This window comes from Geospiza fortis, unplaced genomic scaffold, assembly GCF_000277835.1.
Source record: "Geospiza fortis unplaced genomic scaffold, GeoFor_1.0 scaffold162, whole genome shotgun sequence".
NCBI classification, from domain to species: Eukaryota; Metazoa; Chordata; class Aves; order Passeriformes; family Thraupidae; genus Geospiza; species Geospiza fortis.
Window position 1 is genome coordinate 6,322,242 of NW_005054316.1, and position 25,896 is coordinate 6,348,137.

The window sequence follows — 25,896 nt, forward strand, 5'->3', positions numbered from 1 at the left end:
GTGAAGGGGCTTCTGCTGAGATTTGTGCTTCCTGGTGCCAGCCAGAGTAGCTGGCTGGAAATGAGAAATTTTCCCTCTGGTGAAAATCCCAATTCTGGATGAAAAGGGAAAAGCAAAAATGTTGTTTTGTCAGAGTGAAAATTCTAACCAATGTTTTGGTTCTCTTTTGTTTGTTTCAGTGGTAACCCCCCTAAAAAAGCTGAATCTTTATCAAGGAGAGCCACTTACCCACCTCAAACATGACTGCAGCAGAGCCACGAGGGTGCCTACTGCAACTTGAAGCTGCAATACTGCTGCCATGGGCAAGCTCACGTGTGCTGTCTTGCCAAAGCCTCACATGTTAAAGAAGCAGACACTTGTAGACTTGTGTCTGGCAAATCATACCTGGCTTCACAGCTGCTATCAGCAATTTTTGCCAAGTGCTGGCTTCACGACCAGAAGAATGTCACGGGATAACCACTCCCAATTATATGTTCCTGAAGAATGACAGCTGTCCCTGAGGACACTGATTTCCACTGATTATGTCCCAATGAGGATGGGCAGCAGAGCTGTGCTGTGGGTTCCCTGGTTGTGGACATCAGGTAGTAAGGGTTCAGGTTACTTGGCCTCTTTTCACATGGTGGGTCCTGGCTTAATCCCAAATGAGAAGGAAAGAGTAACTGCCTCCTGCAGTCTGAGTTTTCTGTAGTGATTTCCCAAACATGGAGCAAGTCTGGCTCTGCTTTGCTTCCTCTGACCATTGAAACTAGAACCAGATCAAAAGCAGGTCACAAGCTCCTGCCTCTGAGAAAACACTTGGCTGGGACGTTGGGCACCAGTGTGGAAAGTAATTTATTGAGACAGGAGATTCCTCATTCTGTGCTGTAACCTTTTCAGCTGGACTGTCTGTCCCCTTGCCTTGATTTGCTGCGACTGAGCAATATCTCCTGTCACTGATAGCATAAACCAGCGAGCTGCCGGGATTCATCCTTCAGTGGGCAGCTTGCCACAGACACAGACATAAGATAGAATGCTAAAGGCCACATCCGTCTCTTATTCAAGGAGAGTAATAAAGCAGATTTTATTTGACTTGTATAAATCCAGTTTAATTGGCTTTCCTGCTAACACTTTCATTAACATGTAAATTAGCTGTCCTAGAGCTGTTAATTATCTTTGCAGAAAATGTTGGATGTGATCACATACCGTACTCTTTCTTTTTTACTGCTAATGTTTTATACTGAGATGTGCCCATAAATATTCACTGTATTTTTTAAGAGGAGGACCGAGAGGCAAAGGCTTTGTGTCATCTTGTAGGGAAATGAGTATCTTATATTATTCACCAGCCTGCAACCACGTTAAGCTGACACTCACACAAGAAGCTTAGCACTGGGCTTTATGGGCTTGGCCTTTGAAGGTTCTGGGGGTTTTTTTGAAGTGTCTGGCAAACGAGAGAGCAGAGGAGGATGACAGGTGCTCAAAGGCAGCATCCTCTCTTACAGGATCTCTTGTGTTCAAAATCTGGAAGTGGCAGAGAAACAGGTAGGCATTGTAAGGAAGAAAATGGCTGCATTCCCAGTGTTCAGAAAGCTCAGAACAGGCTAATTAATTTTCCTGTGGAAAAAGGAAAAAAACCTTAACTTTTTAAATACATCTTAAATTTTTTTTTTTTAATTAGTTGTTTTTTCAGCTTCACCACCTGCTTAAAAATGTTCTCTTCCCTTTATTAATGGAAGATCTTGATGCTTCTCTTAACAAGTTACCATGACAAGTTGCAATCTGGTTACTAGCTGCCTGCTTTGCACAAATGGCATCAATCGTGTGCAGTTCTACCCCACAGGCAAGGCAGAAAGGATCAGCTCGCTCCTCATCTGCACTGTGGAAACAGAAGACATGGCATTTGCTTGTGAAGAGAGAGTGGGAACAGGGACACAACTCAACTGCTGAACTGCCCTTAGCATAAGACATGCCCAAGCCAATACCTGTGGCATCAGCTGGTCTCAACCATTCCCATATTTCCTCAGGATCTGCACAGACAATGCACAAGCAGCCTATAGCATCTCTTTGCAGTGAAACAACTACAGTCCCTTTTCAAAATATGCTGTTGGTCATGGGCTTGGGAACAAAAACCAGGGTGAGTTTTGGAAACTTGCAGCAGAGCAATACCAGTGTTACTGCTGTTGTTATACTGGTGTACATTCCCTCTTGGGATGTTTGTTCCAGAATAACTGGCAGACTAATTCTTCGAAGTAAGGATGCTTTATTTCAAACAACAGAAATTGATTAAAATATATATTCCAAAGGAAAATGTTGTTTTTTTAATGTCTTTTTTTCCATATGTCATTACATGTTCTTACATATGATTTGTACCTGAAATGAAATAAAACATCTTAAGATGGATTAATAAAAAGAAATAACTTAGAATAAGGAAGTTGTCAAATAAGCTGTAGGTAATGTTAGATTGTATGTATTTTATATACTTCCCTCCAGGGGCTGTGTCTTTAAACATGAAAATGAAATGTAGCATGGACAGATGATCTACTTCATTAAATATAAAAAAGATATTTTTTTTAAATTTTGCATTGTAATTATGTTTTCTTTTGGAACACTAAGGGGGTAAAATTTTACAACTCTAAATCAGTATTTTTTTTCATTAAGGTATTTTTGTTTTGTTCTAATACGAGCAGTTTGTTGAACCCGTCTGCCACTGCACTGCTGTCTTCATCATCACTAAATGTAACCCAGTGACTGAAATCTTTCAGACTGGGGTGATTTAAATTTTCTGAAGTGTGTGCTGGAGAAGTGGCTGACGGTGCCTGTGTGGAAAGAGGGAAGGAAGAGTGAATGTCCAGGTCCAGAAAATTGGTGTTCTCTGGAAGGGAGCTGGTATCCAGTCGTTGTGGATGCTGGCCTGCTGGTGCAGAAGGGCCCTGGAGCTTCCCCATCAGTTCTGCAGCACTGGGTGCCAAGGGCTGAGTTGTGCTGTTTGTGGGGCTGGCAGAGGCTGTGGGAGCTGAGTGAGCAGGGCCATGAGTCTGGGGGCAGGAGCCAGGGTTGTTGTTGTTGGAGTTGAACAGTGACCCACTAAAAAGGGAGCTGTCACTGCTCTGGAGAACTTGGAGATGAAAAGCTGCAGGAGCCGACTTCTTCCTTCGTGGTGGCACCTTTGGGGCAAAGGGAGCATTCTGGGGAGGCAGCACAATGGCCTCAGCTGTGCTTGCTGACAGGGGCTGCCTTTCACTGCTCCCCTTGCTCTCTTGAGGCTTCCCAGCTTGTGTTCTGGGTTTAGGGACTGGAGTGATCTTGGTTGGTCTAAGAATAGCTCCAGCTTCTAGACAGGGCTCTAGCAAGCCAAAAGGAGACTGTGCTGTCTGTTGGTCGAATTGGTCTTCTGGAGACATGGCCTGAGGAGGAAATGGAAGAAGAAATGTGAGAACAAAAAGGGACCTTAATCTCTGAGTCACTACTGGTGCAAGTCTAATTGACAGAGTTACTAAGAAAAGCTGACAGTCCTGGAAGAAAAAAAATGCATTACAAAGAGGAGGCTTGACAGCACAGTGCTCCACTGTACCTGCTGGGCTCTGGGCTCATACATTGCACCTTGCACTCACCTTCAGAGAGCTAGTGAAGGACTGGGACACTACAGCCTTTCTGTCACAGCTCTTTGTGACCATCTCCCTTTTCAGGTTAGGATTTTTGCTCTGGGCCAAATTAACACAGCTCTGAGGAGTTATTTATTTGTCCCATCTCTCTGCTGATTAATATTACTTAAGCAAGATTGCATAGGGAGGCCCATGCCTTTAGGTGTAGCTTATTTGGATAGATAAGGTTGAAGGAGAATTAGCTTAAGCTAACCCAATAAACGCATTAAGGGCTGTGTCCTGTCTCACTGATGCTGGCCACTGAAGATAAAATTAAGGTCTCAAAGTCCAGTCTAGCATACATCCATCATTTAAAAATATATAAATAACAAGCCCAGCTCAGCCTAGGAGGGCAAGGACTGCTGCAGATTTCTCACACTCTGTGTGACTGAATAAAAGCAGTTAAATTTTTTATTACTCTTGCATAGTATTAAAAGATAATGTACAGGCTTTTTCACGCAGGCAAAATATTTAGTCAGTATCTCATGCTGGACATATCCCTTGCCACTTCTTCCTATGTGCTGTTGTCTGCATTTGACTGTGGTAGAGGGGGATTGGGTAGAGGTTTTCAAGTACACAACTCCCATCTGACCTCCCTCAGATGGAGGAAGGAGTGGAATTCCAGGGCAGTCAACCTGAAATAGATCTATTCCTGCAGAAGCTCTCACATAACTAACACCAAAATAGCAATCCCTCTCAGCACCTTTCAAGGGTGACTTGGGAATGGTGACAACTTAAACAAAACAAACTGACCATCCTCAGCATAGACTGTGCTGTCTGGGTTGGGTTTTTTGGTGAATCTGCTAAGAGAGCACAAAGTCCATTATAGAGAAGGGGTGAATGCCTTTACCAAAAGAAGGTAAGGCAGGAGCCCTAACAATTTAGAAGAGAGCTTCCTTAGCAGAGATTCTGTCAAAGGAAGAATATAAAAGGCTGTATTTGTCTTTCCTCTTGTACTCAAACTGCTTTACAAATTATCTAATCATTTTAGGAGCTCTAGAGGTGAACTATTGTCTCCGTTGTAGAGACCTAACATATATTAAAACCTGAACACCCTACAGCTTTGTATTTTTGAGAACATGAACTCTTGAGCAGACTACAGAATTCAAACTGAAAGGCTGAATCCCATTCCAAAGTGTGTAAGAAAAGCAAGAAAGGACACAGGACACAGAACTGATGAAGAAGCTGCTTCAAATCCTTACAGAGCAGACCACTCATGGTCAAAATTAGATACTGTGCTAAAGAACAAATGAGTCTTAAATCCTGACAAGGTTTAGACAAACCAGAACAAAAGCAAGAGAATGGACTGACAAATAGAAAAGCTGCATATGGCTCTCTTTCCAATCTTTCTTGTGTTTTTATGCCTTTGAGACTGTAATACACAAAATTATTCCAGCACCTGCTGACTTGACAGGACTTCCTGCAAAAAACAAGCAGCCCACCCCTCCATCATTTACACTGTGTAATGGAGGCTGGGTGCATTTTGCTGCAGCGCTCTTACATTTTCCGCCTTGGCTCCTGTCCTTTGCAGGGGAACTGGCTTCTTTGGAGTTGGAACTTTGGGTGGGGGACGATGAGGCACAGGCACCGCTCCTGATGCTGGCTTTGTGATGCTGGGAAGAGCCTCGGGTTTGCAGGAAGTTTGGTTTCTGGTTGGAACAGGCTTTACTGCATCTTCCTGTACTCCTGAAAAGCAAAAGCAAATATGGCATCTCGGCCTGATCAGAACATAGATGCAAGATAATTTCTTTCACAACCATCTTTCCCAAAATGCTCATGCCTATAGGGACAACTCAGGCCAAGAAGGTAGGTTTTGGAACTAAGCACAGACCTTTGCAATCCTGTAACATCTGTAAGAGGCTGTTAGGGGAAAACTTCCCTGTCTGAAATAATATCATGCCAAACCAGCAGTGCTGTGCCACCATTTGGCCAAGTGGAAAAAACACTGGCTGGGGGTTCAGGAGTACTGGGCTCAAGCTCTGAGTGTCTTTTTGCCATTATTTCCATTATCTGGAAAACCATGTTAATGATACCAAGTGCATCTTGTAGAGTGTTTTAGAAGGAACTGTAAATGCCAACTGGTGGTACAGTACAAGGGACTGGAAGTGATGCTGACCAGACCAGTTTTCTTACCCACACCAAGTGAATCTGAATTTCAAAATCAATGGAGAGTAAATCTGATTTCAAAATGAAATGAGCAGCACTGAGGAACAATCATCAAGATGCCTTTTTGATATTTCTGAATAAATGGGATTATTCCAGATTGTATTCATTCTAAGTATAAATGAAGAGGGGTGGTTTTCTCCTAAACTGAGAGCCTTGCAAACTCAGGTAGCCATTTTCATTCATACAGCATCAGCAGAAAGACTGCATGCAACCCTGGGGGGTACATTCACAGTACCTAAGCTAGTTTTGTGCCCTAACTTGCCCTTGCAAGAAGCTCTCTTCTCCAGGGACTACACAGAGAGCCTAAACACAGAGTAGCCTTTTAGCTTAGCTATTCAAGCTGAAGTAGTGCAAGCTTTTATCTAGGTTACAGCTGTACTTGCTGTCCAAATGTGAACAGAATCCAGGTTATTCCTCCTAGAGCTGCATTTACTCTGTAGTTCTGCTTGGAATGGTGAGCATTCAGTAAATAGAGCAGCAAATATTCTTTATGCAACTCTGAGCTAACACAGGCACCATCAGTTTAGTAAAATCCCATCTTTATATTTTAATTTTTCTGACTAAATATGGGCATAAATAACCCAAAGTTCTACTAGTAGCAGTTTCTACAACAAAATATAAAATTTTAAAAATTTTGAAAAAAGGTTAATATTATCAGAACTGACAGAGAATACCACATACAATTTTGCAAGAATGTGTTCAGGTGAAATTCTGAGTAGGAATATGTGCCTCTGGGCTATGGTGAGATTAATACAGCTACATTTTTCTTTATTTAAAGATTTTTAGAAGTCAGTTAGAAAGCTGTGCTTACCTCCTTTGGCCTCCATAAGACATCTAATAGCTTCTTCTGCTTCCTCAGCTGTGGTGGTTTTGATCTGCTTGACATTGTAAGGTTTGCTTATTCCAGTCCGGACTTTGGGCTTTAAAAAAGAAAAGGAGAAAACCATCTTGAGAGAACTGATTTTTCTTGTACACCTCTAATTTTACAGCTAAGCTCATACACCTGTGAAATTCTGTTCTTGCAAGTGGCTATTCAGTGATCTATAAACACTAAAGAAATGGGAATCTTTTAGCAAATGGAACATCTTTGCTGGCAGAAGGCCAGTGCCTGAGTGCCACAGCTGGTCCCTCAGCCATCCCTTGTTCAATGCAATAGGCTCCTCATCCAGCAAGACAGGAGTGAGGAGGCGTTTCCACATTCTGGTCTTGGTCTCCTCAGGGGACTAACAGCCTTGCTGGCAGTGGTCAAGACCTTTCCTGCATTCTGGGCACTAGCATGGCCCACCAAAACAGAGGTGAAAAAAGAATTAAACCATATGATGATAGTATTAAACATTCAAGTTAGCATCTATCAGAAAACAGCAACAATGCTCTGGTCTCACACCACTCATTCTCTCTCTCCCTCTTTGGCCTTCCTAACTCCTGTTAACTTATCAACATTTTTGTGCTGCCTAACAGGGCCTACAGTTTAGTATTACAGTACAAGAAGTTATCTTGGCATTTTCAGCTCAGACATGTGATGGGCTTCCTTCCTGGTATGACAGGTGCATCCTGCACTGATTCTCAGTGTGGATGGGAGGGAACAGGCCAGTGCCAAAGGGCCACGCTGGGCAGCAGGACTCACTGGCTGCTGAGGGGCTCCGGGAAGCAGCTTTGCTGTTGCCAGGATGGAGCAGGTGGAATGGCTTCCTGGAGAGAGGGAACCATCTGAAGGGGACTTTTTGCCTGATGTTCCAGCTGGAAGAGGAATAAAAAAATGGCTTTTTACATTCAAGAGCTGATACAAAATTTTATCTGCAATGGAGCAAAACTGATGTGCATTCCATCACCCTCTCAAAATCTTGAACTGTTTCAGCAAGCAGCTTTGTAGTTAGTCTTTCTTTCATTTAATTACTTAGATAACCTCATCTGAGCATTAACATTGCATTCTAGGCATAGAAATATAGATAGCAATGTTGGCACTTCTGTGCAACAGACTCAAAAATGAATGGGAATAATCCTAAAGAACTCATCTTCTACCAGGTGAGCATCACAGAACTTCTAATTTGAGTCTGGAAAATGTACACAAAAGAGAGAATTTTGGGCTGCAATAAAAACATGACATATAGCTTGTCTAATACAGGAGGCAAAGATGATTATGCTCATCTAGCAATCAGCTTTCATCCAGAAGCAGCCATAAAAACAGGAGCAGCACAGCTCTGGATGGCATCTCAGGGGGGCAGAGCTTAGGTAAAAAGCATCACTTCACTTTGTGCCTCACTGAAAATCATAATCCACTTTGCATTTCTTTCATAAACACAAGAATTGCTTGGGAAGAAGAAAAGGACAAAAACTGTCTGGAATAAGTATTTTGTCAAAGGTTTTTAAAATTTTGATTACAATTAATTCCGAATCCAAAAAACTCCAAGAAAACACTCAGTGACTTGGTATTTATGCCTGTGACTTCAGAAGTCAGCAGGCATAGATACCAATTATCTTTATTGCCACAAACTGGCTGCTCAATTTGCTAACCTGAGTGGTGAGCTAGTATGAAACATATTGGCTATTTTATCCTTACTAAAGACATTTCTTTTGTGGAGAATCTGTCGTCCTGAAGACAAACTTCTCCCATTACTGATGGCAGTAATACTCAGGCTGAAACAGGCTGGGAAGCAAGTACAAGTCCCTCAACAACCTGACATTTCAGAACAACGTATGACCTTCTTTGTCACCCAGACACGGCAGGCTAAAGCTGTTCAGCTGGGGCCAGCACCACATTGAAGAAAGTTCAACTCACCGGGAGGGGGAGGCCTCTGTGGTGGCTGGAGTGGCCGAGGCCGGGTAGGAATGGACAGAGACCTGCTTGGAATGCGGCGGCTGTGTTCCCCGCTTGCCTCCAGCTCCCGCTTCAAATCAGCGAGGTCTGCATCATCTAGGGACATTTAGGAAGTGTCTGTGTTAGACACACACTGCGTGGGGCACACCAGATCTGAGAGATCAGGAGAGAGGTGACCATGAGTGGCAAGCCTCAGCCAGGTGTCTCAGGACAACTCCGTTCTCTCACGACAGCGCTGGTCACATTTTTTGCTCTCCCCCAGTGTCTGCCTGCTCCCACTGCAGGAAACATCTACTCCTTTGTCAAATGCTTCTTTCCCTCTCTCTCTCTCCTTTTTCACCATTTATTAGCTGTTTACACCAACACAAAGAATGCCTGCATCTCATTCCAGGGTTACTGGGCACCTTGTTAGATTCTGAGATTTTCACAACCAGACTTAGTGGAAACCTGCTCCCATTCAAACTGTCATGGTGAATTCCTTGCTTTCCATCCCAAACACAGGAATTCCATTTGAGGATCAGGCCCCTCTTCTTGCACAGGAGGACTTTTTTTATACCAGAGAAAAATCTGTCCGAACGGCTCAACCATGACATCTCTGCTTTCCAGCAACATCTCCTAAAAGGTACAGCTGCCTCAACCCGCTGGCTCTTGGCTACACCTTACATCACTAACTAATTACTCAGTCTTTCATCCCACCTAAGCCTTTCTGACAGTTGGAGAGGGGAGTGCTTTATTCTCCCCCATCTGCTAGTGAGGACTCTCATTTCAGTCCTCTCACCCTGCCATGGCTGCCCAGTTATGCAGCTCTTGTTCTTTAGAGCTCCAAGATTCACTGGGTTTAGTTTTGTCCCTGTGTTTTGGAGAGATGGGGAAGGAATTATGCAGCAGCAGTCTCTTACACTTCAGGCATTTGTAAACAAATTCTTGTTTTTCGGAAAGCTGTGCTCTGCAGGGGATCACGAGTTGCCTCACAGCTTCCTGCTCCCACTCAGCAGCAGATGGCAGCCACAGAGACAGAGCCTGTGGTCTGCCCAGCCCGCCCTCCCCGTGCTCTCTGCATTTTCAGTACTTCTAAGCTGCAGATATGGGCTCATCAGTAGGATCCGAGGAGTCATGCAGGCACCTGGAGGCATGGTTTGAAGTTCTGGCAGCAAAACTGAACACAACAAAAGCCAGCCATTACCACTCAATTCCACCCCTGAAAGGCTGCTGGCAGGGACATCAGTTTCGTGAAGCTGTGCCCTTCCCTGACCTCAGAAACACACACACACTATTGTGCCTGTCACTGTTTTCCATCCGTGCCTACCACCAGCTACACAGTCATCATACCTTCAATCAGAAGGTATTCAGGCAGAATTGGGAGCTTATGGAGGAATCTGAAATTGCAGACACTTTAAGATTAATTGAATATATCATATTTTGAGTTATGTGAGACCATGACCCCACCCTGACCTCCTTCAAACTATACTCCATTACCTCTATTTACTTTGTGATATTTTTTTGTGGAGAAGAGTTAGTGTGAGTGACAAGATTCACTGCAATCCTCTGTGGCTTAATGAATCATCACACAATAGGCCAGAGGTGGTTTGAGGGCAAGGCACCCTATAATACAAAGTGATTGACTTCACAGTATTTAATAATGACTGATTTCTCCTTTACTCAGGGATAGGCTTTTGGGTCTGGCCACACTGAACCCAGCCCATGACTCAAGGTGGACAAGAAAGCCATAAATCACTCTGTTTGGAAAATCTGTCTGTGTAAGTGTATGAATTTCATTTAATCTTTCTGAACTCTACTTCTGACTCAACCTTTGAGGGTATTAAAAGTTTTCACTTTTATGTCAGAAGACAAAGCACTTCTGAGAGAGTGCAGAATGACAGCTACTGAATCACTGCTGTCACAATCAGGTGTTTAATACATATCCCAGCCTGTCAATGCTTGGCCACTCAAGCACGTCCTGATCACATCCCATTGTAAGACTGGCTTTGCTAGTTCCTGCCTCGGTTTTTATCAGTTTTCTCTCCACAGCTTTATCTTCTTTTTACCAAATCACTTCACAATAATGTGTAAACGAGCCAGGTAACTGAGGAAAAAGGTTACACATTCATGAAGAACCTGAAGAATGATTATATGTATATATATTCTATGAACCCCGACTCCTACAGGAATAAATCAAATGGGAACAAAGGAGAAACTTCAGGCCTCTGAAGTAATTTGAACACAGCAACCTCCCAGCTTACAGCTAACTCTTCTGCCACTGCTACTGCTCAAAGGACAGAGTTGAGCCCATCACTAAATCAACAGGATTCTTCTGGATTGATTTTGCTTTGGCCCTCACCAATAGGAAAATAGCATGCAATTTTTTTGTTGTATGTTCTGGTGCCAAACAACATCAAATGGATAAAAAGATTTAATTTCCTCTGGCTAGAAAAGGAAAACCTGCATTTTTCAGCTTTCCTGCCTTGCCCTAGCCTAGAGAGAAGGAGAATCATCATGAATTTCATCATTTGTATTGCTATTATGCCTGAGGACCTCAACTACAGTCACTAACTCAAGGAGAGCTGAGCATGAATAGGTATAACAGGAGAACCTAGAATGACAATATAAGTGAACAGGGAAATAGATAAAACAGGAGAACAAACAACAATCCTTCAGGTCTTACCTTAAGGAAGGTGGATACTTTACCTTTATACAGGCGGGGCGGTTGTCCAGATTTGTTTGAAAGAGCTGTGGATGCACAGTGTGTATCTTCTGCTGTGTCTGCTGCTAGGTGTTGACACAGAGCATCCTCTAAATAATCATCTTCATCCTCTATATCACCTGGATTAAAATATTAGATAACAAAGAATTAACAAGAAAATTCATTCTCTGTCTCTATACGCTACCAATTAATTAACCTATACTATCAGTCAATTTAATATATAAGTTGGGCAAGATTCTTGTGTAACCACGCCATGTGTTTCATTACAGTGTGTCCCTACAGACAGCTGTACCATACATTGAATTTGCTAACATATGACACTGAATTGACAGGATCATCTGAGTAACAGTTCTATGCCCAGGCACAGAGTCGGTCATGGCTTTCATTACAGTCGTCTTTTTAAGAAGTGTGGTTTCATTACAAATTAAGGTGCCACTGACACTCATATTGTACTGCACTGACTCTGTGCAACTAAAGTCAGCAAAGCAATTTCTCACTTCTTAGCTTAGAAGCAGGTTGCTTACCTTCTGATTCATAGTCCAAACTTGAGAAGTCAAAATTTTCTTCCAGAAGGTGGGAGTTTGCCGTGGGGGACATGGGGACCACGCTGTCTCGTTTTCGAACAATTTCCTCCTGAAGGCCCTTTAGCCAGTCTTTAGTCTTGGGCTGGATCTTCACTGTTCTGCCTCCAACCTAAGCACAGAAAGAATTGTTTCCCTTTGCCAAGCACCTTCAAAACACAAGAATGCTTGAACGAAATAATCAAGTTCTGTCAGCCTGTTCAGAATCACATAGATTGTAGACTCGGAGTTGGAAGGGATCCAGAGGATCATCAAGTCCAGCTATTAAAGCAATGGCCCATGCAGGCATTGAACCCAGGACCCCAATGTTATTAGCACCATGCTCTGACCAAGTTGTACAACTGCTTCAGAAATTGATGTGACTAAAGCTTCACTCCAAAAGCCAAATGGAAAGGAAACACTCTTCTTACCCCCACAACCAAGTTTTCAGACTGTAAAAATATTATTGAAAGAAAATGAGGTTCACAGCTCAAAAGGTCTGCTGCTGCTTTTGGGAAATACTGGAGAAATAGGTGAAACATCAAATATTGTCAAAACGACACTGGAATAGCAATATTGGCATGAGAAGGTGCTGGTTTTGAGTCAGCAGCTTTGAAACACACAAGAGTTTTGTATCTGCTGCTACCTGTAAGGAGACTGACCAGAAAATCTCATATGTGATGTATATGGAAGGTGTATTTTCAAACACATCAGGACTTCAGCTGCTTATGTGTGTTGCTCTATCTCAATGACATTTGGGGTGAAAGGCAGACAAGACAGCAGCTTTGACAGGAAAATTAGTTTAAAAGTTCCCAACTCAGATTCCCAGCACCTTCACATACTGTGTGCACACAACTGTGTTTCAGTCTGTGCTTTAAATTACATCAATAGCAGGAGTCAAATTAGAAGATAAAACTGCAAATATGAAAGAAGAATGAGAGTTAAAATCCATTACTTCAGTATTAAGTTTACAGGGCAGTCACAAACAGTTTTTTCAACAGGGGGTCGATGATTTGTAGAGTATGTGTGTGGGAAGGAAAAGCAGGGGATGCGAAGGTAAACTCCTACTGCTAATGCTGGATTTGCCATGGAAGCCAATGAATCATGTTGTTACAGCTTAGCAGAAGGAGCCTATTTGATACTGAAGAAACAAAAAATCTCCAAACCACAATCATGAGGATGCTTTGGCAACAGTATGAAGTCACACAGAATGTCAGGAGAACTGCTTCAAGCAGCCACAACCATGAACAAGTCCACGTGTTCTGCACAGGTGTCAGAGGCCAGATCCTAAGCACCGCTTGGGATCCATGAAAAGTCACCTCATGGCATCCTGAAACTAAAGTACTGCATTAATAGCCTCAGCAGATGTGAAAGTAAAGGACTTCATGAGTGCTAACTCTTTGAAAAAAGATTTAGGTAGAATTTGATTTAGGTAGAAACTCAAGTACTTCGCTCTAAGCAACTACTTTTGAGAAATTTTTAATGAAACTATTATTATAGGTTTGAGGAAGTCTTACTTTGGCACCATCTATATCCATAACACGAAGAGCTGACTTGCTGTCTGCAAATGTCACCAGCATTTGACCTCCACAGATCCTAGTGAAAAAACGCAGAGGAGAAAAAACATTTTATTTCACCATTGAATAAAACCCTTTGAAGGCTAGCATGATAGAAATCTACTATATAGATCTATATACAGGATACATATGCAATGCTATGCAGTTGGTCTTAGTTGTATTTTCCTTCACAATTCTATTTTTTGAGGAGGAACAGGTGGTCTATGAATCCCAGCTGGGCTCCTTTTCTCTCCACTCCTCCCTTGTGTGACCCCAGCACCCTGCCTTTTTCTGGATCACCCCTGGAACAGCAGGACAAACATCTCAGTAGTTGTTGGCAGGATACCCAGTCCAATATCTACACTCCCTCTTGACGAACTTCTGTGGTTCTGCATATCCTACACCTCAGAGGACATGTGATGGTCCCAAAGAGTAGTATTCCACCAAGATCTAAAGCAATTAAAAACAAAATAAACCAAGAACAATCCACCAAAACATGTTCTTTTCTTGCTCCTTTTCTTTACAAGCAAGGTGGTGCTGCTTTTCCTGCACAGCTGCTTTTGAACCCTCAGCTTATATCAGCACTTCATAAAACTACACAATAACAGGTCATCAGCTTTCTCCACTAACAAATGAATCAAATAAACATGAACAAGTTTTTGGCAGTGTTTCCCAGAGGTCACTGTTAGGTCCTTTGCCTGTATTTCTCAAAACAGAAGTCTCACAGCTGTGCTGGAGCCCTGTAGAGAATCAATCAGAATGAAATTAAGCTGCTCTGCCAGAAGGTATCACACTCTCCCTCTCAAACCCAGTAGGTGATAGCTCTGTGAGAAGCTGTACTGTTAACAAACAAGCAAAATGACCCCCAACAGGAAGGAGCCAGCCAGGAATTCCTGCCAAGTGTGAAAGAGTGGTGGAAGAGAGCAGACCCCCCCAGAGAAGGTGAAGCAGGGCCCAAGGATCCACCAGAAGCAGCAATGCTTGGAACTGAGGCCTGAATCTAAAGATGATGATTTACATCAAAGTCTCTGCTTTATGGCATTGTACTGAATAAAATTCTCTTCCAATCAGACAAGAGAGCTGTTGGATTACTTCTTTAAAAGGTTGTTGAGAGGTGTAAGATATTCAAAACACTTGCATTCAATTTCTAATGAAGAACTGAAAGTGCAGTAAAGGAATTCTACATACTTAATCTTCCAATACAAAGTTAACTCTGTCAGGACAATAGGGATCTTCTAGTCTGTGGTTTTTAATAGATGCCATGCCATTTCACATTTCAAACTCACCTGACCAGAACAACAGTGCCATAATCCTCAAACATGTGCATAAGCTCTGTACGCAAGTCTTCAGGAAATTCATTTTTCTCTTCAGGTGTTGGTGATAGCAGATTCACCACTACTGTGGCATCCAGTGGTCCCTGGAAAGATGACACTTCTCGGAAAACACTGTCACGGGCAGCTTCATTAACTTCCTGAACTTCCACTTCTACAATAGCTAACACTGGCCTACACAAAACAAAGGAAAAATACTTATTTAAAAATGAGAACTGCTTATATAAGATTAAAATCTATGTAAAGGAGGACAGGTAAGCTTCATTTTTTCTGCAGTGGTAAACATCATGTCTTGAGCACTATTAACTATATTTCCCAGTCCTGCATAAGCTGAATGCAATTGAAGACACACCATAAGTGAATTGAAATAACAATTGTATGAAGCACTTATGGCAAACCTACAGACCAAAATTTCAGGATACTTCACTCATTATCAAACAGCTGTGGCCCCAAACATCTATAAATCAGGATGGAAATACATTATTTTCTGTTAGACAAGACCACATATCTTCTTCCAAAAACTAAGGACAAGGTCTTCCAGATGTATAATGTTGTCACGTAGCAAATATGTGCCACTTCATTACACTAAAGTAGCTAACACTGCAAACTTGCTTCTTGAGCCATTTCTTACAAATTACTTCTCTGTGTGTTAGGTCTGAATAAAATTGAGAGAGCTGTCTGAAAGAGTAGAACTCATCTCATCTCAGTGGGTGCAATCCACATTCTCAGATTTTCACCTGCACATACACACAGACCAGTGACTGGGACAGCTGGTCTTACAACTGTGTCAAAATTGCTGCCTTCTACTTGCAATAGTCCTGGCTCTTGAATACACATTACCAGAACATATGAAAGCAACAACAGCAGGGTTAGAAAGGGATAACAGAGGGGAAAAATGTAAAGGAAGCATTAACTATTTCCATAAGCATTGTGAATCATAATGCATTTCCATATGTCACAAAGATACAGCCGTGCCTTTTTCTAGCGCAAACCTTGGGAAAGCAAAGCTGCTGACTGTAATTAAAAAGCAGCTTTTGGAGTCAAGCTTGCTGAAATAGAAAACCATGTATAACAGTCATGTTTCACAGATCCCATCCTCAGGGTCCTACATAATGAGAGCAGCAGTTCCGCTATGCTTTGCAGAACACAGCAATGTCAGAGCCTTGACACAGAGAAATTGATTGCAAGAGGCATGTTCCTTCACTGCTGGAGGAATACAGAACAGTCCTGGCATGCAAGAGCACCATCAGAAGCACATAGACAGCTACTGGGGGTCACTGAGCATTGCTAGGAGGAGCAATATTGTAGCATTTCCACAGAGCATGCAAGGGGTGAGACAAATATTCTGAATATAAAGGACCTTTCAAAGTGTATTTATCTCAGAATTTGTTTCTCAGAAGTGAAGCAGAGAACAATTTTATCAAAGATAGGTCATTCATATCCCTAAAGAGAAGTCAATTATATAGACCAATGAGAAACACTGGCCTTTGATTTTTCTACCTTTTTCCATTTCCATTTTTAAAGGAGGCACAGAAGCCCCACACTTGAGTACTTGAGTGAAGAGGCCAAACTTGTCCCTGTGTGGCCTGGCTTACACCTCTTCAGGCCACACAGTCCCAACCTCCTCCTCTCCTGCAGCAACCTGAGTGGAAATCCATCAGAGCAGCTTCCTTAGGTATCAGAGCTTTTCAAAACCAAGCAACAGAAAGTTATGTTTTCTATAGCTCTTCCTGCAACTTATCCAACCCTTGCTGCAATCACAGCGCAGGAAAAATAAATACATGACTTTAGATACTTGCCACTCTTGTATAAAACTCACCATGAGAGGAAAAGACCCATCAAGCAGATACTGAACATGGAATAAAGGTGTAATTCCTGTTTTAATCAGACTTAGTTCCTTGGTCTGAAGGTGAAATTCAGCACGACACATTTTAACCTGGCACATTTTAAACTCTCTCTGGTTGTTTAGTTACCTGTGGTCGGATGCTTGCAGCTCTGCTCTCCCATAGTACATCAAGGCTCCAGGGGTCCAAGTGTGCCTGACTTTAGTATCAGCACTCAGATCACTGTCCAGAAGATTGATCTCTCCAGCTATGCAGCACAAAACATAATTTAAAACTCACTCAAATCTAGTTTTACTAGCAGTTAAACACTATTTTATTAGGAAGCTCTCCATAGACCCTACTAGTGGGCGGTGGGGGTTCTTTAATTCTTGTATATATATCATTCAAAGAAGAGCTTGTATCCTACAAGATTTACAAATTAGGGACTAGAAAGAAAAAAAAGAGAAAGGCCTGGGAGTGAAACTGAGACAGCCGATCAGTAGAGTAAGACACCTTCAAAATTGTTGACCAGAATGTCACCCAATTAATTATCTGTACAACAGGGGTTGATAGAGTCATATTAGTATTTTACCTCCAACCTCAACACTGAGCATAAAACCAGACACTGCAATTGGAAATTATTTTGTAAATCTGAGTATTAGACAGGGATTGGAGAAAAAATACACAAGAGATATGAGAAACCAAACGCATGAAAATCCAACCTCCAAATAATTCCATTGCAACCCTTAAGGTGACAGAAAATGCTCCAGACATGACGCTAGAGTGAGGTATTCTATTGTTGTTAGTAACAAAGAAGTTTTTGGGTCACTGTTTGAATGAATGGATAACTCTGTCTCTCTTCCCTGTGAAGCTGAAAATGAGTTAATTTGGAATATGGCATTTCTTCCTAATCACTCACACTGGGGCTACACTTTCTTCTCATAAAACAAGCAGTCATTTAGCCTATAACAACAACAAGATGCAACACAATAAGAGCTGAGAGGCAGAAGAGCCTTGCCACCAACAGTAAAGGAGAGGAACTCTGGCAGCAAACTAAGAAAGCTTTGCAGGGCTGGGAATGTACCAGTCAGTTATGAACCCATGTGAGCCAGCTGGGGGAGACCTACACAAGAGGGCTGTTTTAACTTCCTTATTATATCTCATACAGCTTTTCTTCCCTGGACTGCATCTCTATCAATGGTTTAGGCTCCTCATTTTGATTTGTTTTTCATTCCTTAGATGAGAGTGAATAACTCTATCATGATGACATGCACTCTCTCATTGCCCTAGTTTTGCTTTGTAGTTTTTACACTTAACATAATGATGGTATGACTTAGATTCCAAGCAGAAATTTCCAGACATGTGAAAAAACCACATCTGCAGGCACCGACCAAATTAATTCTCCAGCAATTACACTTCTAATATGAATTTATTAAAATTTTAGAAACACTGGGGGATAGATATTCCTGCAGACCAAGAGAATGATTATGAGAACTATCTCTTGATATGCAAAGAAATACTTTTTATTTCTTAACTGCAACTTTTGAATAACAAGTAAAAATGGCCTTTCTGTTGTGTTGGCCACTCATGAATTCAAAGCACTTCATAAGCACTAATTAATGAAACCTCCCCCAATTCTATAAACTAGCAGAAATATTCCTCAGAATTACCAGTACAGAAGAAATTACAGAAAACTGTTTCTACATCTACTGAGAAGTGCAGTTTTAACTGTTTTAACTATCTAGCCATTATAACACAGAAACTTCATGGGGACTAATGATTCTGTTGAAAAACAACAGAATTATTTCTGTACTACTACAGCTGGGCTGTTTTCAGTTCCTTAGTGAGCTCCCAGCACTTGTAGCATAAAGCCTTTGCTCACACACCCACAAGAAGAAAGGGCCTTCTCTATCTCTGACACTTAATCCAGTGAAGCTGAAAGAACATCTGCTGGAGTAAAGCACCATTCACTAGATTAAATCCCCTTAAGTGGGTTCTAGGCGAATTCTAACACAACTTTCAGATAAAGAAGGATTCTACGCACCTGTTTTTTCAAAGGGTAGTTTCTTTCTCCACCAAAGCACTCTGTCTGTCCATGCTGGGGTTCTGCACTTGTCACTTGTATCATAAGCCTCCGATCCAACGTCGTATTTATATGTTGGTCCAAAATTAATAGTCCCTTCATGGAAGTCTTTAAAAATCTAATTAAATAAAGAACATCTCTTTAAATTATAGATGAGGAAGGTGCCACTGTGACATATCACCTTCTTTGCAAACAATGCTCTGATTTTTAAACCAATTGCTGCATTCAAGTGCTACAAACAAGAGTCTGAAAATGCAACCTCTTTACTCTCTTAGGGAACAAGAAAGACCCAGCCAACATGCAGTTATTCAAGAAAATGAGACACACTGTCTTACTTTTCCACTGGATTTTTGCTGCTGTAGTTGATCAAATTCCAAAAGTGTCTTCCAGTCTTGACGTTTGAGAAAATAAAAGACTTCTTCATATGTTAGATCAATGCGATAGTTAAAATCACCACACCAGAAGACATAGTCATGGGAGAACATGTTCTGCCCCTAGTTTTGAGGTACAGAATACTGTTAATGTTAAATCACATTCATGAAAACACCTTTAAAATGCACTGAAATGCAGCACTCAGTCTCTCTGAATTATTAAATACTGGACTTCCTTGTCACAATTTATTAGTCAAAATTCATTTTGTGCTAAAATAGAATGGTTCCTTCACCAGCTCTGGCACCCCACTGAGCTGAATTTTGTAAACAAATTCAGACTCTGACCCCTCTTTCCTGAAGGTATGTCTAAGCTGGATCCTAGCTTTATATTCACAATTTGTCTGTCATGAATATTCAAAATATGTTTGTTTCTCTAACACATTTCACATGCATATATTTGCATATTCTAAATATAACACAAAATGTGCTTCTGGTACCAAGGCAAATTTAGCAACAAGCTCCTGAGTAAGGACAACCTCCAAATTCGATCTTATGTGCACGTCACAGTTTTGTAAAGGTACTGAAATCAAACGTCAATAAAAATTCACTCCAGTTCTAAATTTAGCATCCTATCCTCTAACCAGTCTTTTTTTTTTTTTCTTCCTTCCCAGTACAGCAATAAGCCTCTAAATACCAGAGATTCATAAGGGAAATGTTCCAGACTGCGGCCGTCACAGCACTAGAGGGCACTCTTTATATGCATTATACACACAAGGTACCTTCAGCTGTTTTAAGTGTAAAGGACATCAAATAGTTAACGAGGTATTAGAAGGAAAAACTACCATAAGCACAACTTTATGGCCATTTGGAACAGATCCTCTTTGCAGGACGTCCAGTCTGTCAGTATTAGCTCCTACACAAACCAACTGATTGATATGTGGCATGTGCCAAGCCTCTAAACCTTACAAACAACAGGAAGGTAAAATTTTATGCTTTGCAACCGAAATGCCTTTTTTTGCTGACTAACCAGAATATACAAACTCAACCAATCCCTTCCTGGCTTAGGCCTTTCCAGAGGGGCCCAAGAAAGAAGGTATTGTGGAAATTAAAGCAATCAACATTAAGGGAAGCAAAGGAGCCCTGCCACCAAATCCCATGGGTTATCAGCTGGCCTGAGCAGACAAGTTGGAATTAAAACACTAGGGTGATTGATTTGACACAATTTAGGGGAAAAGTTATTCATGCAGACCAGTGGTGCCTACTTGCCATGCTCTGAGAGAAGCCAGCAGTTCCTTGAGAGTGACACATTCAGGAGGACGAAAGGAAGGGAACAGAGGGTACCATGTCAGTGCCCAAGAACTGATCCATCACACCCGACCAGAAGCAGCCAAGGCACTGCTGCACTGAATGGCATGGATGGTCTTTTGGGAATTCTCACTCACTAGCGCCAGCAAGAGCTATCAATATCATGTTCTCCAGTTCTAACATCAGTCATCTAGAGCTTAACTGCACAAAACCAAGGACTTTTCAAGCACTGGAGCAACTCTGTTTTTTGAAAGGATTAGTACTTTTGTAAAGCAAGTGCTATATTGGGTAGTACCTAGTCTTCTGTGAAACATGCTTCCCTATTTATTTATTTATTTATTTGCTAACATTTTCTTTCATGGTACTGAGATGCCTCCTTTGATGACCTGTCATCAAAGACAGCCTGAGACCAGCTTTCATGATGTAAAGATACCACTACTTTATCTCCAATACTTTTAGCACACATACATCTCACTTACCATTGGGAAGCTGAGTTTCTGTGTGATTTCTTTATAATCTTCATTCCTCTCTTTCACTTGAGTCTGCCCAGCAGTCAAGTGACTGCATATAAAGCAGAAACTGGTACTATAGAACTGAAAACGAATGCTCACTGCCCCTTTATTCCCAGCTTTTCCTCCCATTCCTGTCTTCACGGTGTCTATTGCTACATCCCTGCATTAAAAGAAAAAGTAGAAAGGGAACAGAGTAAAGGGCTTCAGGGACAAATATTCAATTAACTTTGACTGCAACACAAAGGGAAAAGCCAGTTTACAATGCCATGTCTTCCCCCCTCTAGAAAGCTTGCTGCTTTTATGCACATCTTTTAGTTTCTTGATGTTCTTATGTTTCAAATTAAATTTAATACTATAGAAATAAAACTGTTTGAAAATATTTTTCTCCTTTTCTCGTCCCTTCCAAACAGACCAGCACGACCTAATTTCTGAAATACTGGGAATTTCTATAGAATATACTTTTCAAGTTTCCCTCTACCACGATCCTTAAAATATTGACAATAACTAAATTTTACTACTATGCTTCCTTTTACTTTTGAACATATGGGAATGTGCTTTTGAGACAGTTAACGATTTACTGTTCATATGTGTTGAAACCCAACTTCACAATTCATGAAGGATTTTCCATTTAATTAAAGAGCAGCAGATCATAACCCATACTTCATTAAATCAGATGTGATAAAATCTGGGATTATTGGATACAACTATTTATATGTAACTTCTCAAATGAGTTCTGTACTGATGACAAATTCCTTAAGGTCTCCATGTTGCTAATCACTTAGTATTTCAATGTGATGATTAGCACACACTTCACTACAGAAAGATAACTTGATAAAGCAGACCACATGCTCTCAGGGTAATTTATCCCAAATAGCCAGGCTACTCCAAGAACAAAGCATGGCTGTCTGATCAGATAAGTAAATGATGAGATCATTGTTTTAGCCAACGCCAGTACCATGCCTGTCTTTCCCAGTGAGAAAATTTTACTTTCCAGAGAAAACATGAAGCAGATCTGACAGGAATATTACTGATGTTAAAAAGGGACGTCCAGAAAACTGCTAAGTCTTGAGTTATTCTCAGAAATTCGTGATGTAAATGATGCAAGATGTTACAGGTCTCCTTTCCCCACCCCCTTCATTTTCTTCTCTCTTCCTCCCCCATCTTTTGTACCTTTTTTCTCTCTCTTTAATTTCCTGTCTTTTCCTGACAGCAGGACACCACCAGAAGACACCCTCAGGGAGGCAAAGGAGGGACATCAAAGTTTTCTATGAAACAATGGGTTTTAAGCACTCCTACAGAAGCACAGTGTTCAGTCTTTTCACTCTAAAGTTCTCCCTTCCTGCTGCCTGCCTACCCATCTCCTGACTGGTATTCAACTGATTTTCCTTCATGGCAAAGGTTATGCTGAAATAATCTGCTGTAAATTCAGCTGCTTGTATTTCATCAATCATTTCACTGATGTATAAACCAGCTATCGTCTCATTATTTCTCTATTCTCTATCTTCTTTCTAAATCTCTTCAATCTCTGTAAGCACAGAAGCATTTTTTTTGCACTTCTGATAATTTTTCCTCTCCTTTTCTAGACATGGAAAAAATATGCAAGCATAAAGGTTAGATTTGATTATGCTCACATAGCAGCACATTGGCATTAAATAATGAAACTTGGTCACTAAAATCAACTTCCCTTTTTCTTTTGAGTTTCAAAGGGCTACATCCAATTTCCAGCAGTTTGACAACTGCAACAGAACCACTGTGCTGTTCTGCTTCTGATTTCCATTTAAACCATGAATTTCCTACTGGATTACTCAAATTTTTTGTAAGCCAGATGAAAAGTCACAAACTGAGAGAAACACTTCTCTTCTGGACTGCTTCATAGCAGCAGCAGCAAAAAAAAATTATTTCAAATCATTTTGAGGAAAGATTACTGGAAAGCAGCAATGCAAGACCATCAGAGTTACCTGCATTGTATTGCTCTGTCTGGCCTACAGCACCTGATGTTGCACAAGCTCTGTTTTGAGGTTTTCAGTAGATATGAGATCATAGGGAAGAAAGAGGCAGCTTTTGATATTTTAATCAAAAAATGCAGTGGCCAATCAGTGCCCTAATATGGGGTTAGAAAGGATCTCGGGGGTTTAAGGTCAGGCAGACGCCCAAAGATAGTTTTGGCTAATTATTCACTTCCTAACCATTCACATTTAGCCTGCATAATTCTTTTACACTTAGCCTGCATAATTCTTGCCCACAGCAAAGGCATTTTAATGCAAGTATCTCCATGGGTTGGTAATTTTCTAGGAGGAGTTTGATCACTCTCCAGGGACAGCTGAGCCAGTAAGCAGAAGATACATAGCTCTGCACTCTCCTGACTGGCCACACAGTTCTGGTTCTCATGACATCTGCGAAAGACAAACACTTCACAGGTTCTCTTACCTCTTACCTCTGAATTCTATAAAACGTCAAGGGCCAAAATTAGGTCTCTTCACCCCATTCTCTTCAGGTCTATCCCTGCCTCCATAAGGAAACAGTACAGACAGGGCTAGAAGTAAAACCTGCCCTTCAGGCAGGGGAGGCACTTCATTCAGTGCATCAAAAGCTCTTGGACTTACTAGCCCAGGTCATTCCTTTCCCAGGAAGACAGCACCCAAACAAGGTGCTCCACCCTGACTGCTCACCTGGAGCATGCCTGGCTTTTCAGCTACCTGGAGGAAGGCACTGAGGCTGCCTGGCCTTTGTGCTACCCAGGGAGATGGACTCCAGCCTGCTGCTGTCTGGAAGCATTGCCTCTTCTCCATGCTGAGCAGAGACCAGAACACAGGTTTGCATGACTCCCACCAAGATGAGCAATCCCTCCCCACATTCTCTGGCCACGCTTCAACACCAGATGTCACTGAAGATACAGGTTGGGTTTTGGAGATTTTTTTGTTTGGTTGGTTTGGGGTTTGTTGTTGTTTTTTTTAGGTTAGTTTTATTTTGGGGTGAGGTTTTTTTTGTTTTGGTTTGCTGGGTTTTTTTTGTGTTGTTGGTTGTTGTTGTTTTGTTTGGTTTGGCTTTTTTTTTACCTGATGAAGGGGACATGATATGGTCGTACAAAGATGAAAAGACAAACACCAACAAGCTGTGCTGATGTCAGCTGAATGTAGCGATGAGTCCTGGAAATAGCTTTTTGAAGCTGCTCTCCCCACATTTTTCTATTCGTTGTACTGGAACAAACATAAAATAATTTAATGGAATCAAAACAAACCACATACAGTCAATAAAATGAACAGACTAACTGTGCCTTAGGTTTACAGACATCCCATTAGGCTGTAGAACTTGAAGTGCTGTAGAATACATGGCAGAGACCAATAATACCTCCTTGCAAGCCAGCCTAGAGTTAGCAGGGTCAGTGAGCCCAGGCACAGCACGCAAATACAGTTATCCTGCTTCTGGATGTGTGAGGGATTTTTGTCTACTACACTTAGAAACATCCACACTCACATGACACTGGGGATAACTGGAAGCTGATTACAGCAATCATAACCATAAAAACAAATTTCCAAATCAATCTCATGACTTGTGAGTTTTTCTATGCCCACAGTGGAGAGATCTTCTCAGGATTTTGTGACTGGAAGGTGACTGGCTACTCACAGCTGCTGGCTGTTCCTAGCAAAGGTTTGTGAATAGCTGCATATACCTTCACATCAGTGGATCTAGCTTTTTCTTTTCTCCAAAGTCAACATATCCATGTAGATATACCACCAGCCCAGCAGCCACACTAAGCACTGCTGTAACTTGTCATTCCCAAAACAGACAACTAAGTGGCCAGCCTAATGAATTAGCATTGGAAACATGATCTTCAGCATTCCACCTCCATTCAGATTTACTAGGCCTACTGCACATGTTGATATGCCAACCTCAGGCTTTGCATTTAACTTCTTCTCTACAATTTTCACAAATACAATTAGCCACAGAGACATTTTTTAGACAATTTTAGAATTCCCACATGAATGGCAATTATGTTCGTAGTCATTAAACACATTTTCCAACATCAGACAGAGTTTTAAGGACAAGTGTTAGATCAAGCTCAACCATCAGAATTCTTCTCTGACAACATAAAGACTTAAGAGACTTAGGAAATCGAGCACTTTCAACATCATCCCAGCGACATTTTTAATGGAAAACACATTTCCAGCTATGGCTGCAAACAACAGACTTGGAACTGAGTGAGCCCAGTGACCATAAAAATTAACATGGCCAGCTCCTTTGGGGAAGATTATGTTCTTTTTGTTGGGGTTTTGTTTATTTAGTTGGGTTGGGTTTTTTTACAGTTGCAAGGGGTTTTTTTGGGTGGTTGGTTTTTTAGGTTGGTTGATTAGGGGTTTTTTGTTGGTTTTGTTTGTTTGGTGTTTTTTTTTTTTACGTACCTGGCATTCACAATGTTCCCTGCACTTAATTCAACCATCTCTTCAAATCCCACTGCAAATATGTCAGGAGGGCAGTTATCATCATCTGTTGGCAGGAAGGAAAAGTCACGCCAGAATTACAATTTTGTTGTTTCTTCTAATGATTTGTATTCTAATTTCTGCCAGAGATCCTTCCTGCAGTTCTATCTTGTGTATCCCCTGCCAAGCTATACATATTCATAGCTCCTTTAATCTAATCTCATAAAACAACCCCTGCAGTTCCTCTGAATTTTTTTACTGCTTTTCTCCCACCAGTTGGTCTCCATCTTTCTTGCAGGAAGCAGTTCAGAACAGAACATTATACTGTAGCAGCGTTAAGCCCTCTCTCCCACACCCCACTCATCACTAAAGCCACAACACCTCACTACTCACCATCTCTTACCCTCTTGTCATTTTACCCAATGTGCTCTTCCTTTCTGACACAGATTCCTGTGTAACTGAACTTAATTGTCTACACAGAAGTATGTCACCTCCATCTCAATGCCTTTAGCAAATTTATCTATTTTAAGGACGCTTCTGAAGTTTGTTCTTGCCTTCTTTCTTCCAAGTCCTTCTTAGATCACCTGTATTTAAGGTTAGATCACCCTAGAGCACAATGACCCCCACCCCTCTTTCCC

General features: G+C 41.5%; 1 protein-coding gene across 1 annotated transcript in view; it reads right to left on the minus strand.

The window, feature by feature from the left end:
* Nucleotides 1-2,205: 2,205 nt before the first annotated feature.
* Nucleotides 2,206-25,896, minus strand: part of SYNJ2 (synaptojanin 2) — a gene marked incomplete at its 5' end in the record, with an annotated part of 65,243 nt that continues 41,552 nt past the window's right edge. The window contains 15 exons of the mRNA XM_005420108.2: nt 2,206-3,380; nt 5,119-5,303; nt 6,595-6,703; nt 7,408-7,520; nt 8,560-8,694; nt 11,284-11,418; nt 11,824-11,992; nt 13,377-13,455; nt 14,702-14,920; nt 16,720-16,837; nt 18,614-18,770; nt 18,988-19,146; nt 20,808-21,000; nt 23,897-24,037; nt 25,241-25,325. Of these exons, the coding sequence (XP_005420165.2) occupies nt 2,601-3,380; nt 5,119-5,303; nt 6,595-6,703; nt 7,408-7,520; nt 8,560-8,694; nt 11,284-11,418; nt 11,824-11,992; nt 13,377-13,455; nt 14,702-14,920; nt 16,720-16,837; nt 18,614-18,770; nt 18,988-19,146; nt 20,808-21,000; nt 23,897-24,037; nt 25,241-25,325 (2,777 nt within the window). The remainder of the gene's footprint in view (nt 3,381-5,118; nt 5,304-6,594; nt 6,704-7,407; nt 7,521-8,559; nt 8,695-11,283; nt 11,419-11,823; nt 11,993-13,376; nt 13,456-14,701; nt 14,921-16,719; nt 16,838-18,613; nt 18,771-18,987; nt 19,147-20,807; nt 21,001-23,896; nt 24,038-25,240; nt 25,326-25,896) is intronic.